At 42.1% G+C, this 17316-nt stretch overlaps 2 protein-coding genes across 8 annotated transcripts in view; one reads left to right on the plus strand and one right to left on the minus strand.

The window, feature by feature from the left end:
• Nucleotides 1-12641: 12641 nt before the first annotated feature.
• Nucleotides 12642-16789, minus strand: pomk (protein O-mannose kinase). Of its 4 annotated transcripts, none has more exons than XM_033646086.2 (3): nucleotides 16652-16789; nucleotides 14090-14371; nucleotides 12642-13504 (listed from the first exon to the last, which is right to left on the minus strand). In XM_033646086.2, the coding sequence occupies exons 2-3, from the start codon at nucleotides 14369-14371 to the stop codon at nucleotides 12734-12736; spliced, it is 1053 nt and encodes a 350-aa protein (XP_033501977.1). In that variant the 5' UTR covers nucleotides 16652-16789; the 3' UTR covers nucleotides 12642-12733. The 4 variants fall into 4 exon arrangements, with proteins under 4 accessions (XP_033501977.1, XP_033501978.1, XP_078018147.1 ...); XM_033646087.2 differs by lacking the exon at nucleotides 16652-16789 and adding an exon at nucleotides 15935-16056; XM_078162021.1 differs by lacking the exon at nucleotides 16652-16789 and adding an exon at nucleotides 14505-14640.
• Nucleotides 16790-17027: 238 nt separating this feature from the next.
• The window catches only part of pam (peptidylglycine alpha-amidating monooxygenase), a 76164-nt gene continuing 75875 nt past the window's right edge, over nucleotides 17028-17316 (plus strand). For 2 of the 4 annotated variants that reach the window (XM_033647185.2, XM_078162019.1), the window contains exon 1: nucleotides 17028-17131. The gene's annotated coding sequence lies outside the window, so the exon portion shown is untranslated. The remainder of the gene's footprint in view (nucleotides 17132-17316) is intronic. The other 2 variants (XM_033647184.2, XM_033647186.2) reach the window with 1 other exon arrangement.

Here is a 17316-nt window from a genome sequence, read left to right on the forward strand (position 1 = left end):
CATTTCCACCAAACACTTTCGGTATAGTACCTTTGGAACCAAAAGTTATCCTTCAGACATGGTACCTAGACCCTAGGTCCGTTTAGCATTTCCACCGCAAACAGTACTCTTAAATGTGGGCTGGGTTGTTGTCACTCACTTCTCAATTATTTTTTTCTCAGTCTACAGCTACTGTGAGAGGCAGCAAAACATCCTTTCATTTTATAGGCTAGTTATAGTAATAATAATTATATACAGTATATATATATATATACAGTACAGGCCAAAAGTTTGGACACACCTTCTCATTCAATGCGTTTTCTTTATTTTCATGACTATTTACATTGTAGATTCTCACTGAAGGCATCAAAACTATGAATGAACACATGTGGAGTTATGTACTTAACAAAAAAAGGTGAAATAACTGAAAACATGTTTTATATTCTAGTTTCTTCAAAATAGCCACCCTTTGCTCTGATTACTGCTTTGCACACTCTTGGCATTCTCTCCATGAGCTTCAAGAGGTAGTCACCTGAAATGGTTTCCACTTCACAGGTGTGCCTTATCAGGGTTAATTAGTGGAATTTCTTGCTTTATCAATGGGGTTGGGACCATCAGTTGTGTTGTGCAGAAGTCAGGTTAATACACAGCCGACAGCCCTATTGGACAACTGTTAAAATTCATATTATGGCAAGAACCAATCAGCTAACTAAAGAAAAACGAGAGGCCATCATTACTTTAAGAAATGAAGGTCAGTCAGTCTGGAAAATTGCAAAAACTTTAAATGTGTCCCCAAGTGGAGTCGCAAAAACCATCAAGCGCTACAACAAAACTGGCACACATGAGGACCGACCCAGGAAAGGAAGACCAAGAGTCACCTCTGCTTCTGAGGATAAGTTCATCCGAGTCACCAGCCTCAGAAATGGCAAGTTAACAGCAGCTCAGATCAGAGACCAGATGAATGCAACACAGAGTTCTAGCAACAGACCCATCTCTAGAACAACTGTTAAGAGGAGACTGCGCGAATCAGGCCTTCATGGTCAAATAGCTGCTAGGAAACCACTGCTAAGGAGAGGCAACAAGCAGAAGAGATTTGTTTGGGCCAAGAAACACAAGGAATGGACATTAGACCAGTGGAAATCTGTGCTTTGGTCTGATGAGTCCAAATTTGAGATATTTGGTTCCAACCGCCGTGTCTTTGTGAGACGCAGAAAAGGTGAACGGATGGATTCCACATGCCTGGTTCCCACTGTGAAGCATGGAGGAGGAGGTGTGATGGTGTGGGGGTGTTTTGCTGGTGACACTGTTGGGGATTTATTCAAAATTGAAGGCACACTGAACCAGCATGGCTACCACAGCATCCTGCAGCGACATGCCATCCCATCCGGTTTGCGTTTAGTTGGACGATCATTTATTTTTCAACAGGACAATGACCCCAAACACACCTCCAGGCTGTGTAAGGGCTATTTGACCAAGAAGGAGAGTGATGGAGTGCTGCGGCAGATGACCTGGCCTCCACAGTCACCGGACCTGAACCCAATCGAGATGGTTTGGGGTGAGCTGGACCGCAGAGTGAAGGCAAAGGGGCCAACAAGTGCTAAACACCTCTGGGAACTCCTTCAAGACTGTTGGAAAACCATTTCAGGTGATACACCATATGCAATTATAAACCTTATGCATTAAATTTTTACCTATATCAACATGATGGGCCATAGTTTACTGCTAACTGAGCACACTCACTGAAACACTTAAAGCTAACTAACTTGCACTTGCCTTTTTACCTTTACTATCTGTCTGAATGCTGCTTAGTGTTGAAAATCTTAAAATGATATTAACTCTGCTTGACCACTAGACAACTCCAAACCTAAAGTATTATATAAAATATCTAATGCACATCTAATGGAAGAAAAAGAAATGCAACAAAAGATTATATTAAGATTTTATATTTATTCTCTAAATTAGAATTTGTAACAAGCCATGTAAGGTGGAAAACAACTTAAATGCAGAAAAGAATCCTTAAAACAAAACTTAAAACTCTAAACTATTCTAACCAGTAACTAATAAATAGGACTAATGTACGCATTCGAATCCAAACAAAATGAACCAGGTAAAAACTGCAATAAATAATAAGAAAATAACATTAACATTCAACATTAACATTTCTGTCTGTTACTTCATATCAGTGTCTTAATCATTATATCTAAAAATCATAAATGAGTTCAATTGTTGTAAACAAAGACAATATTAATTTGGAGATATAGTTTATGTACCAGAAACATCTGTAGAGGTGTCCTCTGTGGATGAACCAGGAGTTGGAGTATTGTCATCTCCAGCTGCTGTGTGAGAATATAAATAGAACATGCATAACATGCAGAGTAGATAAAACATAAGCAATTATACCCAGTAACATCCATAAACAAGAGGACAACACAGTGAATTGTAAATTTAAAAAAAAAAATCACTTACCAGTGCTTTTGTCCTCTCTAGTTCCACCACCACCAAAATATTTGAGTATTGCTCCTTCTGAAAAAGTGAGATATTAATTACTTTATTTACTTATTCATTTATTTATTTCAATAACAATTACTGTAAACAGAAAATAATGCTAAAAGAAAATGTATGTAGGGGTAACTAATATTATTTACTAATACAGCTTTAGTTTAGTATGATTTTTTTAATCCTTTCATACCATTCATATTCTGACCTTCACAGTATAGAGCAGGTAGTTTTTGACCCTTTGTTATAAGACACTATCAAGAAATATGAACCACAGATATGTTGTGCATCCCGACCAACACTGCTTTTAATTTCTTCCATGAATTATACTGAAAGTGAAGGATGTAACAACCTTGCTGAATGATAGGTTTCACCATAATCATTTGAAACTCTACACTGCGTGAGAACTGGTCTGTAAAATTCAAACAGACACTGCAAAAACACATATTGCACATGCTAACCTAATCACCCATTCTGGTAAGTGATAAACGTTGCTGTACTTGACTTTATCTTGAGCTTGTTTGTTTGCCTGTTTGACCTCTTTTTCGTCCTCTTCTCCACTCCTGAGGGATATGCCCACTTCAACATCTTCGTAGACGGTACTGCGCATGCTCTGTTCAGTGAACGGCACCTGCCCGCTGGTCTGTAGGGTCCCCGCCCTGCTACAGGTCACATTATGTATGTTGGAGGTCACGGTGTGATGGAGCCAACAGAACCACATCATCTGCAAAAAGCAGAGATGAAATTCTGAGGTCTCCAAACCGGACCCCTTCCTCCCCACGGCTGCGTCTCGAGATCCTGTCCATGAAAATTACAAACAGGATTGGTGACAAGGGACAACCTTGGTGGAGGCCAACACCCACTGAGAACATGTTTGACTTTACACCAAGTATGGGGACACAGCTCTAACTTTGGTCATACAGGGACCGGATGGCTCATAGCAGCGAACCTGGTACCCCGCACTCCCGCAGTACCCCCCGAGGGACACAGTCGTAAGCCTTCTCCAAGTCCACAAAGCACATGTAGACTGGATGGGCAAACTCCCACGACCCCTCCAGCAGCCTTGCAAGGGTAAAGAATTGGTCCACTGTTCCATGGCCAGGATGGAATCCGCATTGCTCCTCCTGGATCTGAGGTTCGACAGTTGGTCGGAGCCTCCTTTCCAGCACCCTGGAGTAAACTTTACTTGGGAGGCTGAGCAGGGTGAGACCCCGATAGTTGGAGCACACCCTCCGGTCCCGTTTTTTGAAGATAGGGACCACCTACCTGGTCTGTCACTCTGCAGGCACTGTACCTGACCTCCATGCAACATTGAATAGGCGTGCAGCCAAGACAGCCCAACAGTGTCCAGAGCCTTCAGCATCTCAGTTCCCAGTTCACCCTCACTACACGTTTGGGTTTACCAGGTCTGTCCGGCAGCCTCTGCATTTCTGTCTCTTTTCACGCGTCACGCAAATTGAGACCATGGCCCGCCAGTGCTGGACTGGCCATCGGGCATACCGGGTATTTGCCCGGTGGACCGATGGTAATTTTGGGCCGGGCCTTTTTTTTTTTTTTTTTTTTTTACTTTTAGTCATATTATGATACCTATTGGTACACAAAACTGGTAGATCGGCCCATTAGTCATGATTGATTCTGGGCTGGACCAATTACAGCTGAGGGTCGATGCCCCCTCCCACTTGTGCCTCGGCTGCCAATCAATCATACAGAGAGAGGAGATTGACAAAATTGAGAAGAAACTCAAAGGAGGTGCGGAAAAAATAAGAGAGAAAAAGAGACAAGCCCTTTAGGAAGATGCTGCCAAATGTGTTAAAATAACACAGATGTTTGCTGGCTATGGCAGAGCTTCTTCAGCGGCAGCATCAGTGACCGCACCCGCACTGGCATCCAAAGCAGCCATAGCAGCAGCAGGTGGATGAGGCGAGGGGGAGGCAGGAGGAGGAGCTGCGGCCGCCGCATTATATGACGACGGCACAGGCGGTGCGACTGGAGGGGAATTTGAACTTCAGGTAAGAAGTGATGAACTGCAGTCTACCTGGGTCAGATATGAATCAAGTTTGGTTGATAGTTTATTTTCGTTGTGCTTGCTAACTCTTAACACAGCATAGTTATGAGTAGGCCATTTAACATTTATCTGGCTGTTGAGCAGCATGACGGGGTTTCTCTACTGTTGGGCTGTTTCTATGATATAGTGATAGTGATCTTAGTGCTTCAGTAATTTTATTTTATTCATTTAGTTAGTTAAGTATAGTCTTTATTAGTTAGGTAGTAAAATATTTCAGTGTCTATTAATTGATATAAGTGCACTATGCAGTAATTCTTTACTCTGAAACAGCAAAAGCTCAACAGAGCAAAAATGTTCATGTAAAACCAAATGATTAGGCTAGTATTCATCATAAACCCTCTACACTTGTAGATATAATTTAAATTGAATCAAATTAGGATTTGCCAGGAGATGTGATGCTGCTCATTAACATAAAAGTGGCTTGGAGTTGAAAGTAACTACTTAAATGTATTTGTCTTTTATACATAAATATCCTCTTTATTCTAGATAAGTTTTGTTTTTATCTAATTGTTTTTTTTTACTGACATTTAACAGCAAACTCTTATGGACAATAATTAGCTGTATTTTTTTATTGTGGGCATGTTTCCGTTCAATTTAAAATATCCCTTCACTTTTTAAAGGTTGCCATGTTTGAGGAAGTATTATGTGTTGCTGTGCTGTTTACTGATGTGGTGAGTACATAGTCTATGAAAATATTACTAAATCTGTCATTTATTCATTTTAATATTCATCAATGATCACGTCTCACCTCTGTTCCTCACTGTCCAATTTTCAGGATCCCATCATACGTTGTTCATTGTTCAGGAGGTTCACTAGACCAAGCAGCCTTTTGGGTTCCTCTAAGTAAGTACTGTATAGAATACATGATGCAACTATGTTTCTAAAATAAAAATACCAGCACTGTGATCATCTAAGCAAGTCTATCAAGTGTCATTATTTCTCACCTTTCTCTCTCTGTCTCCTTTCACTTTTTAAAGGTTTCCATGTTTGAGGAAATATTCTGTGTTGTTGTGCTGAGTATTGCTGCTGTGGAGGTCTAAGGTGTTTATTGATATGGTGAGTAAATAGTCTGTGAAAATATCACTAAATCACAATCTGTCATTTATACATTTTAATATTTATCTCATCTCTGTTCCTCTCTGTCCTATTTTCAGGATCCCATCATACGTTTTACATTGTTCAGGAGGTTCACTAGACCAAGCAGCCTTTTGGGTTCCTCTAAGTAAGTACTGTATAGAATAATGGGACTGGGAGGATGGTGTAGGTTTAAATTTATTAGACAAGTACATATACACCAACAAGACAGTGTACAAGTGGTGTCACAAGAAAGTTTGTTTTCATTCATAGGCTTCATTGTCTTTCCATCAATACCTGGTGGGTCGGTCTAGGCTCAAAATGCCCGGGCCGATTTTTTGTCCCAGTCCAGCTCTGTGTCCCGCATGATTGGCTGTCATGGTTGGTTGGTTGCATTCCCCCCTGGCCAATGAGATGAAGCTGCATGCAGCGGCCGGCCCACGTGGGTTCTTTGTTTATTGTCATAGTAGCACCGCACATGTGTTTAAGCGCTAGAGCCCGCACCTCCCGCCCCATATAGCAACTATTTCAACCTCCTTGATAGCAACCGGAGACACTTGTTAGCTAATGACACTCATGCCGTGCGAGTGTCAGTAGGCTTGTTGGAGATGAACTGCGCCTCGCCTGCAAAGTAGACAAGAACAGGCGGCCACAGCGGGGGGTGGTGACAAAAACCAGTTTCCCAACAGTTTCCAGCAGCCTTCATGGTGTGTTCGTTTTGTACTTGGAGGTCAGAAATTCCCAGTTCCCAGTCAGAAGTTTAAACTTGAACGCACCCTGAGGTCGGATTTCCAACTCGGAAACTCGGAGCAACCACATCAACCCCGACTTACGAATTCAAGATGGCTGCCGGTCACATACATAGTGAGTAAACACTCTGCTATTTGTTTTACATTAGGTCAGCCTCATCTGTGGCTTTCATCAGTTGGAGTGCATGATGGTTTTGAAGCTGTCTATACTCTGAAAGTGCAAGGGAAACAAAGGCTTTCTTGCGGGCATCCATGTTTTTTTCCGACTTGTCCACCATCGTCAACTAGAATGCAAAAACTGTTGTCAACTCGGAGGTGATGTCATTCCCACTTCAGACTTCCGACCTCCGAGTACAAAACCAATGCAGCATCAGTCCGTAAAGGAAGTCACAGACACACTCACATCCTGTCTGGAATGATGTTAATTCATTAAAAAAGTGATCAGACCCATACAGTATATCAGTTTGTTTTCAGTCTCCAGTTGTTTTAATTATGATAGATTAATTTATTAAAATGGTTTATCTGTAATTTATGTTCATAGTTTATCCTCCATTTGACATGAACGCTCCTGTAAATCAGCATCATATCAGTTTGACATGTCCCCTCAACTACACAGGCTGAATAAACTGTGTTTGACTATAAGGTTAATATTTTCAGAGGAAAAAAAATACAAGACAACAGCTTTCATTAAGGCTCAGTCAGATACAGTCAGAGCTTCACATCTGGGCTTCTCCTCACATCCCACTGACCACAGACTTGTGGTGTGATGTGAGGAGTTGTTGCTAAATACTTCAATAATTAAAACAGTCCAGTGTTAATATACAGTAGACTCTGTATAGTTTATGATGAATGTATTTAGTCTCTGATGACTAAACTTCGCGCTGGGGGTGGGTGTCCCACATTGTCCCTCACAAACCTACTCCTTGTCCCACATTTGTTTTATTGGGACCTGGTCACCCTTGATCCAACTCACCACTGGACGGTGATCAGTTGACAGCTCTGCTCCTCTCTTCACCCAAGTGTCCAAGACACACGGCCACGGATCTGATGATACGACCACAAGGTCGATTCATTGATCTTTGGCATAGGGTGTTCTGGTACCAGGTACACTTATGAACCTCCCTGTGTTCGAACATGGTGTTTGTTATGGCCAGTCCATGACCCGCACAGAAGACCAATAACAAAACACTCGGGTTCAGGTCAGGCAGGCCGTTCCTCCCAATCACCCCCCTCCAGGTTTTTACGTCATTGCCCAAGTGAGCGTTGAAGTCCCCCAGAAGAACTATGGAGTCCCCAGCCGACACCCCTTGCAGGATGCCACCAAGAGACTCAAGAGCACCAACAACAGTCAGAGACCTTCACTTTGCGACCGGCAGTCAGAAAAAGCGAGAGTCCAGCCCCTCTCCAGGAGGTTGGTTCCAGAACTAGTGTTGTGTGGAGGTGAGCCCAACTATATCTAGTCAGTACTGCTCCACCTCCCGCACCAGCTCAGGCTCCTTCCCCACCAGAGAGGTGACATTCCACGTTCCCAAAGCCAGTCCGCGACGCCAGGGATCAGCACGCCAGGGGCCCCGCCCCTGCCTGCCGCCTGGCACACAATGCACCTGCCCCTGATTTCTGTTCCTGCGGGAGGTGGGCCCACAGGGCGACAGCTCCATGTAGTCTCTTCGGGCTGGGCCTGACTGGGCCCCATGGCCTAAGGCCTGGCGACCAGATGCTCACTGGCGAGCTCTCCCCCTGGGTCTGGCTCCAGGAGGGGGCCCCGGTGTCCCCATACCGGGTGAGGTGCTCACCTCCCGAAAAGTCTGTTTCATTGAGGTCTTTGAATCGCTCTTAGTCTGGTCCCTCCCCCGGGACCGCTTTGCCTTGGGAGACCCTACCAGGGGCTATTAGCCCCAGACAACACAGCTCCCAGGTTCACAGGGACATGCAAACCCCTCCACTAAGTTAAGGTACCTTGATTAGTCTTGACATGGACATGAACTGATTCATATTTGGTGATCAAAGATTAAAGGTCAAGGTTACTGTGACCTTGCATCCATGTCATTGTCATGAACAGAGTAGGGTATAACGCGTTACAAAGTAATGCATTAGAGTACTTTGATTACTTTTTGTAGTAACGAGTAACCTAAAGCGTTAGTTTGCTGTTTGAGTAATCAAATACTTAAGTACATTTTCAAACAAGACATCAGTTACTTCCGTTACTTTTAGAACGCTGGTCCTTCAGCTCCGAAACAGCAACGGCTGTCGTTTGGTTCTAATAACGGAGATAACGTTAAACCTATCAGTCTGAAAGAAGCCACGGAACTTGTGGCTCGCTACGTGGTCGGAGAAATGCTGCCGTTGTCTATGGTGGAGTCTAAATAGGTAGGACTTGCTGACAGACATAGCCTATTTCAGACTTGCATTATGCCTGGTACACGCTAACTTACACGCTGGTACTCACCAATTATCCCCGGTAGTCTTTCACGGCGTGTGTTATGTCATCGGGTTATTCTTGTCCTATTTTTATTTCACTATTATTTGAGTCACGTTCATGTGCCAGCCGACATGTTGTTGTAGTCACCTAAAAGCGTCAGCAGATGGCAGGAGCTACATTTGAAGCCCCATACGTAAACTGTCAAGCTACTGTATCTTCCACAGGAAGTTCTGACAAATGTTTCAGAATAAAAGCCTATTTAGAAAATGGAGGGATTCTCTAGCCGAGGTTATAAGGGACTTTTAATTTGAAACAAGTGTTGAGTTTGAAATGACGGTGCGATATGTTAACTTTACAAACACAACGGGAGCGGTTAAAAAGTAAATATATAAACACACAGAGGGATTAATAAATAACAGACCGTCTATAATGTAGTTTGTTTCAAATGAAGCTGGGAGCCTCTGCAGTTGTGGTGAGTAAAAGCCCCGCCGCTACTTGTTAGCGTTATTACTTTATGTCTGACCGTGAGGATGTACCATTGTTTGCTAGCTTGATGCTAATGACAGTAACGTTAACTCAGCGGGTTGACAAAGTGCGTCTGCTGTTTCACACCATCATTTCCCCCTTTTACTCTGTGTGGTAATATCCCTAGAGGAAATATTTAAAATGCTGGGGTGTTGTTGTCATACAGTTGTCTACGGCAGCAGATCGTTCTGTGTTTCTACTGGTCAAAGTGACGGCTGTGATGGGAGAACTGGATCTCAGTGAAGGGCAAGTGGTCCATAACTTTAATTTTGGAGACAAAATAATGTGGGCTTTGCACCCTGTGGTCCATTGCCCAATAGGAAATGTAGAATACTCAAAAGTACTTTAAAAGTGCTTGAGTTACTTTTCTCAGGGAGTAACGTTGGAAGCACTTTTAAAGTAATTGAGTCACTGTACTCAGGGAGTAATGCAGTAAAGTAACTGGATACTTTTTTAAAAAAGTAACGCAGTAACATACTTTGATTACTTTTAAAGTACCCCTTACAACACTGGTCATGAACACAATATCTAAAGAACACATTAAGGTATTTTTTAAAAACTTGGCACAAAATCCCACTTTGAGTCAAGGATGAACTGATTAGAATTTGGGTGTCAAAGATCAAGGTCACTGTGACATTGTGTATGTCTCATTTTGTGAACACCATATTTCAAGAAGTCCACGACTTTTCTAAATTTGGCACAAACTCTTACTTGGACTTAAGGATGAACTAATTAGGTTTTGGTGGTTAAGGTCAAGGTCACTGTGACTTCACAAAACCTGTTTTTTGGCCATAACTCATATTCATATTCTAATTATGACAAAATTTCACACAAATGTTACCAGATAAAATGATGAAGTGATGATATTTTATATACAAGAGGTCAAAGGTCAACTTCACTGTGACATCATAATGTTCTGAAAAAACACTTTTCTGGCCATGGGTTCATCCCAATATCCCTCTCCTTCAACTCCTCTATCCTCTATCCTCAGTCCCTTGACCTGGCAATTGATTGACACTTGCTATCTTGAAGGACATTTGAATTCATTAAATGTGCTCAGAGGAGTCGAGGAGAGAGGAGGCTTTCAGTGGAGAGGGAAGCGAGGATACACAAGTGCAGCCTTCGCAGAAGTCTTTTGTCGACTAGCACACACCCCTGATTGGATATCAGTTATTGATTGGACAGCACGGCGCTGCAGCTGATCAGACTGATGTGATACATCCCAGCATCACCGGAGTTTCATACCAGAGGGAAGACAGGTAACAGATTGAACTTCAGGTGCATCACTCCCAAGTTTTACATTTTAGCTGTTTTCTGATTCACCATCTAGTTTAAAATCTGAACAAGGAAAGGACCACAAACTACTTTCTTCATTTATTAAAAAGATTTTTCTCATCACAGTTAGATTGTTCCCTCATCAATTTTATTAGTGATATAGTTAAATGCAGAGAGACTGTCTGTATGCAAGAAACACTTTTATGTCATTTCCATTCAGTCACACGTGAGGCTGATCATTCCTGAGCTTCAGGTTGATGAGTTACAGAATTTCAATTTTCCCTGAAACTTTTGCCAAAATAAATTATTTCCAGTGTTCAAAAGACACCATAATCATATTCTGGGTTATAATACAAAATGCTAATGAATAATGAATAATATAAAGGCATTCTGTGACTCTGAACAGGACACAGTATGAATATAGAACATAGGTTGTTCTTCATGTGCAAGTGTTTGTTAACAGAGACAAAACACTGCTGCTCTGCTACTGATAACTGTATTTGTGTATAGATCTGTGTGAAGTTGTGTGTGAAGCATCCATGTTTTCACAGACATCAATGTAAACTGTATCTGCAACTTCACAGGTTTGCTGAGGCATACAACTGCAAAGCCTTTTTTTTGTTTTTATCATGGCTCAAAGCCTGCTTTGATGTGTTGTTGAGAAATCACACCTCTACCCTGATCTGTATAATTGCTGTTTGTTTACTGAGTTGTCAGTGGAAACAGGTTGCTATTGCCAGGCTTTCTCTCCATTCATTATATGGTTAATTAATAGGGGGTGTTCTGTAGCCAATTTGAGCAGTCAGCGCTGTTTAAAATGTTACTCCTTCCTTGAAATGGCAGTCTAATCATATGAAGACTCAAGGGTCTTTCACAGGAGGAAAAGTGTGATAGCATTGTCAGGGCTAAGCATCTTTTTTCTAAATACCTGCTTTTTCCCTATCTAATGAATACTTTAAATGACTGTACACCACTCCTCCTTATATACTAATGACCATGTGCCTACTCATCACTGTAACCTCTGATGATATCTACCAACACCTTGTTGGCCCTGTGGAACTGCCATTACAGCTTCCTGCAAGATTGAGTTCATCTCTAATGAAGCCTCCTTGCTCCTAATGATTTAGATGACACCAGAGAACACTTCCATGTCTGCAGCCAATGTCACTCTTTCACCCACATCACTCCCTCTCGTGTGATATTGCTTAAATGAATAATTCCTCTTTATTGTCCATTAAAATATAAAATAATGAGTCTAGTCTTTATTTGGAGATTATTAAATGAATTTGCAAGCAAACTTATTAATGCTTATTTTAATTGTACAATGTGTTATTAATTACATGCTTTATTACTATTTCAGTTACACTTGGGTTCTCCATATATGAAGCAGGTTGTTCCTTATGTTAGCCACATAAACAAATTTTTAATTTCAGTAGGACATGCCCTGTAATAGTGATGAGGACCACTTTTCTCACTAAATGTTAAGTTTAATTTTTTAATATCTCTTTATAATATTTGGTATTAGAGCCTATGAAATGTTGTATGTTATGTTTTGATTGGGCATAATGGATTACATAAGCAAGATATGGCATTTCCTCACAGTCTACATACATTCTACAATTGACTTTTCTATGACTGGACTACAATGTCACTTTCCTATATAGCCAGTATGCGACTCAGTCTATTTCACCTTTGACCCCCCCATGCTTGGTTCCATCTGGTGCTGTTTCACTTGTAAGTCACATGGATGCTTCCTACTGAATGGTTTCAGGAACTGACTGTGTACTGCACTTTATTATGGAGCCCCTGAAGACCTGAAAGATATTGTTTTTTTACTTGAGTGCTCAATTGCAGGGCACAGCTGTCTCATAGAGGTCTTCCCAAACAGAGTGAGGTGTCTGTCAGATGAAGCTTAGTCATTGGGTGAGTCTAAATGAGCAAGACACCAGCAGAACATTAAACATACCTCAATTTCACTTTTACAATTGCTGGACAAGAAATAAGTAAATGTGGCTAAGTATTGCTGTAAAAAACAAAAACAAATCTACAATTGGTTCCAAAACCAGTAGCATTTATTATACTGCACAACACTGTAAACCTGTAGCTTGAAATTTTATTTTATGTTCATGGTCTTTTTAAGTGACATGCACTCTACAGCATGTCTCTGAAGCCAGCATTGTCTCGCACCATGCTTATGTAGACTGATTTGTACAACTTCAAAACATCCAGGGCTGATGGACGGAGCTTGGGGTCATCCTTCTTACACTGCTCGTGGATCTGAAAAAGATGGAAGTGGACTACATCCCCTCCAGGTACCCTTCCCATCAGGAACCATGTCACGTCTGGGATCTTCCAGATGTCTGTCCTCTCATCATACCCAGGCATGAGATCGTCTGAAAATGGCTGTCCTTTGTTTCTGTATGGCCACAGCTGCTCTGGGGCAACAAAGTCCCCAGTGAGCTCCCGGTGACCACATTTCACCAACAAGCCTCTGGATAGGTCCACCTCAGGCAGCGCGTCAAGGTCGTTCACTACCAGGTGAAAGTCATTTGTCAGCAGAAACTGGGAAAGAGTTTTCTCCAGGCTGTTAGAATCACACATAACCCGCCGCCCAGCTGGGCTGTTATGGAGATAATGGAGGATAAAGACATAATCTGTAGCCAGCCTCAGCCGAACCTGCCATGTGTTGTGTTGCCGGTGCTGCTCTTGTGCAAGAACACTATCCAAGTTGAGTAGTGGGCCCAGTGGGTGGTGCTCTGTGACCAGGGTGTGCTCTTCAAGGCAAAAGCCCACCAACTGCACCACCGGGGGGCCCTGCAGGGCCTGTAACATAGACAATCCGTGGAGAAAATCCTCCAGGTAATCCAGAGAGGATAGTTTGGACAGGGCCACTTTCTGACCCCTCCACTCTGCTAGATAGACCTGGGGACAGAGAAGTGGATGATGAGGTCAGTAAGTCAGGAGGTGAAGCTGCATACGGGCAATACTGTAGCACCCATTAATATAATTATTTCCTGAATATCTAATAATGCTTGAAAATGTGATCAAATTTGCACTTAATGCCATTGAAAATGTAATATAACCTAATAATGTAATAACTTGATCAATAGTCATAAAATTATATTGTAGTAACATTTTTACAGATAATGTACACTATTAAATGACTGTTAAAAGTTATTCACTCTGCGTTCTCTATGGAATACTTTTACTTTTCACTTTTAGTAGAAACTGCAGCTGCCCTTACAAAGTACGTACTAACATACTACTTTGTCATAACACTGCGCCTTGAATTCTGACCCTCTTGCTCATATATCCATTACAGTCTGTCGCGCAGAATGTTAAGTAAAAAATAAAAAGTATGTGATTTGGAACCCAGCAGATGCATACATTATGACTTAAGTTTTCTTGGAGATAAAACAAAATGCCATTTGCGGAGCTACCCAGAACTACAGAATAAGTTGTGTATGCACATTGTATTCTGTCCAGGTGCTGTACTGAACCATTTACCTTCTTAACAGCTCCCTGGCCAATCAGCTTTAGCTTGCGTACTTCAGCACTGATCTGTGAACACTGAAGCCAGGGGGTGCAGTTTTTCATGGTCACCATTTTAAAGTGTCGAGGTTCACAGCCTACATGAGAGGTCACCGGCTGCTCATCAGTCTGATACAAAGAGTCCAGATATAGGTAGATCAAGGCATTGCTGAAGAGCAAAGCAGCAAGGCACACCGCCACCACTGGTACACCATGGGTGATTGAACTGCTGCTGCTCCTGCTCATGGTGCCCTGCATCTGAAATGGACAACAAGAGGTGGGAGAATATAAGTTAAGTATACAAGCTAAAGCTCAGAACATTTAAGAGATCACACACAGTAAAACCCATCAGCAGTATGCTCTCTCACCTGTAATACCTGTAATACTACACCTGTAATCACACCTAACAATGATGTCACAGATGCCTGGACTTCACGTGTACATCATGCAGTTATGTGGCAAAGTTACGATGCTGAAGATCCATGTTTTGTTCTTGTTAACGGCACCCATGAGGTAACTCCAACTGTGTTTGTTGGCAGATGAAGGCTTGACAACCAGGCTAGCAGGATAAAAGGACTACCACAGTCAGTATGTTTACATGACATCAGAGATAATCGATTTATTGTTTTAGTCCAACTAAAACCGGACTTTTAAAATACATGTGAACATTTTAGTCTGACTGAAATCATACTAGACTGAATTTCTCAGAGTTGGACTAACACACCCACACGCACATGCTCCAGTTTCCGCCCCAGGCTTTGACCAAATAGCATTACATGCATGACAGAAGGAGAAGCTGGTAACAACATGGCAAAATCTACAGTCATAGCTGTGCATTTTTGGACAGACGAGGAGACAGCTCATGCTGTGTCAGGTGAATGGTGACCTGTTCAAAAAGTGGCGAAACAGCTGGATGATGCTCGATTGTTTAGTCTGTGACATAGTAGGTCAACCAGAAAAAGGTCCAATACTAACAAGCTGAAAGGGGGCATATCGTCACCTATCATAGTGGAGTCAGACATACTTCAGTCAGTAAATTCCCCTGCCATGCTTGTATACTGGGACAAGGGCAGTGGTCCAATTAAATGGCCAAGTGGAGCTATAACCGTAGCTCAACTTAACTTTGTAAATGTACTGTGTGTGTGTGTGCATATGGATATGTTTCGGTGCATGTGAGAGTAAATTATTAATATCTGTATGCTGCTTGTGGTTTTTCTTGAGAATGTAACCACAGTCAGCCTGTTAGTAATACTGCAAACGCAATACTTTCATCAGTAGGCCATAGGCTCAATTACTAATGTGTTACCTCGTTTGGTGACAGTGACTTAGCAAACATTTATTTACATCCCCTGTTCTAAAAACGTTTTGTAAACTGTAAAATGTAAATAAAAACAGAGTGCAATGATTTGCAAATCGTTTTGTTCTCCTGCTCACACACACTAACAGGGCTAACTGTTAGCATCACACGACTTACATTACTTTATGGTTCTTAATGGGTTCAATGAAGAAGTCGAGCTATTTCGGTGCTGTTGGGTGTTTGCTGGGACCGTTCAACAGCTGCCGTGTGTTAGCTTGCGCTGACTGGGCAGACGTTTCACTGACTGCTCGCTGGGAGAGCGGCCCTTGATACGCCCCTTCAGCACTGAGTCTAACCTGTACCAACACCCTGTCACGGGCCACAACTGGACCGCATGCTGTACGTTAAGCATCCTTACTATACATCGACGACATCCAGAAATGCCGCCTACTTCTCTGAGCACAAGCTCATCTGACATGGACTGACACAAAGTGGAAAAGTGTGCTGTGGTCTGACGAGTTTACCTTTCAAATTATTTTTGGAAATCATGGATGTCGTGTCCTCCGGCAAAAGAGGAAAAGAACCATCAAGATTGTTACCAGCTCTGAGTTCAAAGCCAGCATTAGTGACCACACATATCTTTGGTGGTTGATAATAATACAAGTTTTAACATGGTTTTAAACTACGGGTAGATCTAACAGGATGTAAATATTGCTGTAACTTCCTGTACATATTTTGAAAGCTGCTGCAAACGGTCTAACTTGACTACAGCTCTTTTCGCCGCCCGATCTTGTCCACTTCAGGCGGTCGCAGTTAATCTCAAACAAGACTAACTGCAAACGATTTCTTGAACATCATTAGCCCTACTCCAAACACGGAGGGGAGCGCTATGAGAAACGCCATTTTAACGGAAGGGAAACACTACTCGAAGGAAGCACTGACCTCGACGAATGGAAGACCTGGCATGCTTCCCAGCAGCACAACACATCCATGTGGACAACTGAGCAAACACAGATGGCTAGAATACCTGGCTACTAAGATTACCAAGTAGTGACTGTTTTGAATCAAATGCGCCTGACGTTATACGATCAGTAAACAGAAACTGCGTTAGACACAGGCAGGCATTAGAGACAGGCAGGTTAGGCGACAAACAGCAAGCTTGCGTCCAGCAAACCCCAAACAGCACGGAGAAACGATAACTTCATCTGTTCAACATCATTTAGCGTCATTAACTAACGTACCTGTCACAACATGGGTTTACATGGTGTTATAATTCAGCAGACACGATACCGCACATAAGTAAACTGTCCAATGCTACAAGACACGCTGTTTATTTTGGCTTGACTTGTCAGCAACCAGTGAAAAGACACTTCCTGTAAGATTTGCACAATAAAAGCTTCCTTTTTGGAGCGCTCAGTCTTTGGCTGTATCCGACATCACTTGCTACTCACTATATGGTGAGTAGTGAATGATTTTGGAGACAGCCCTTGACTAAAAAAAACAGAACAAAAACAAACAAACAAAAAACTAACCGACGTGTGTGTGCCTTATAGACTATAAAAATTGTGCGCGTAACGTTAGTTTCCGTTAGCGTTACGTTTGTATAGATAAAGCTTTTATTCTGAAAAAGTGGAAGTGTGTTTGTTAGGGATTCTCACCAACGAGACACGGGTTATCTTTTCAATAGAGACGACAGAGGGACTCCGAGCGACAGCGAACAGGTAACATCGTTTATCTACTTAGTATAGCTCTTTAAAATGTCCCGCTGAACTCAGTCAAGCTAACGGTATTCTTTAGATATCTTTAAGTAAACGGATCACAGCTCATATTCTATGTTTAACCTGTCAAAACACACCGACACACTAGACAACGTTAGCTAACGTTAGCTCATGTAACAGCAATTTAA

This window comes from Epinephelus lanceolatus, chromosome 19 (genome assembly GCF_041903045.1).
Source record: "Epinephelus lanceolatus isolate andai-2023 chromosome 19, ASM4190304v1, whole genome shotgun sequence".
NCBI lineage: Eukaryota > Metazoa > Chordata > Actinopteri > Perciformes > Serranidae > Epinephelus > Epinephelus lanceolatus.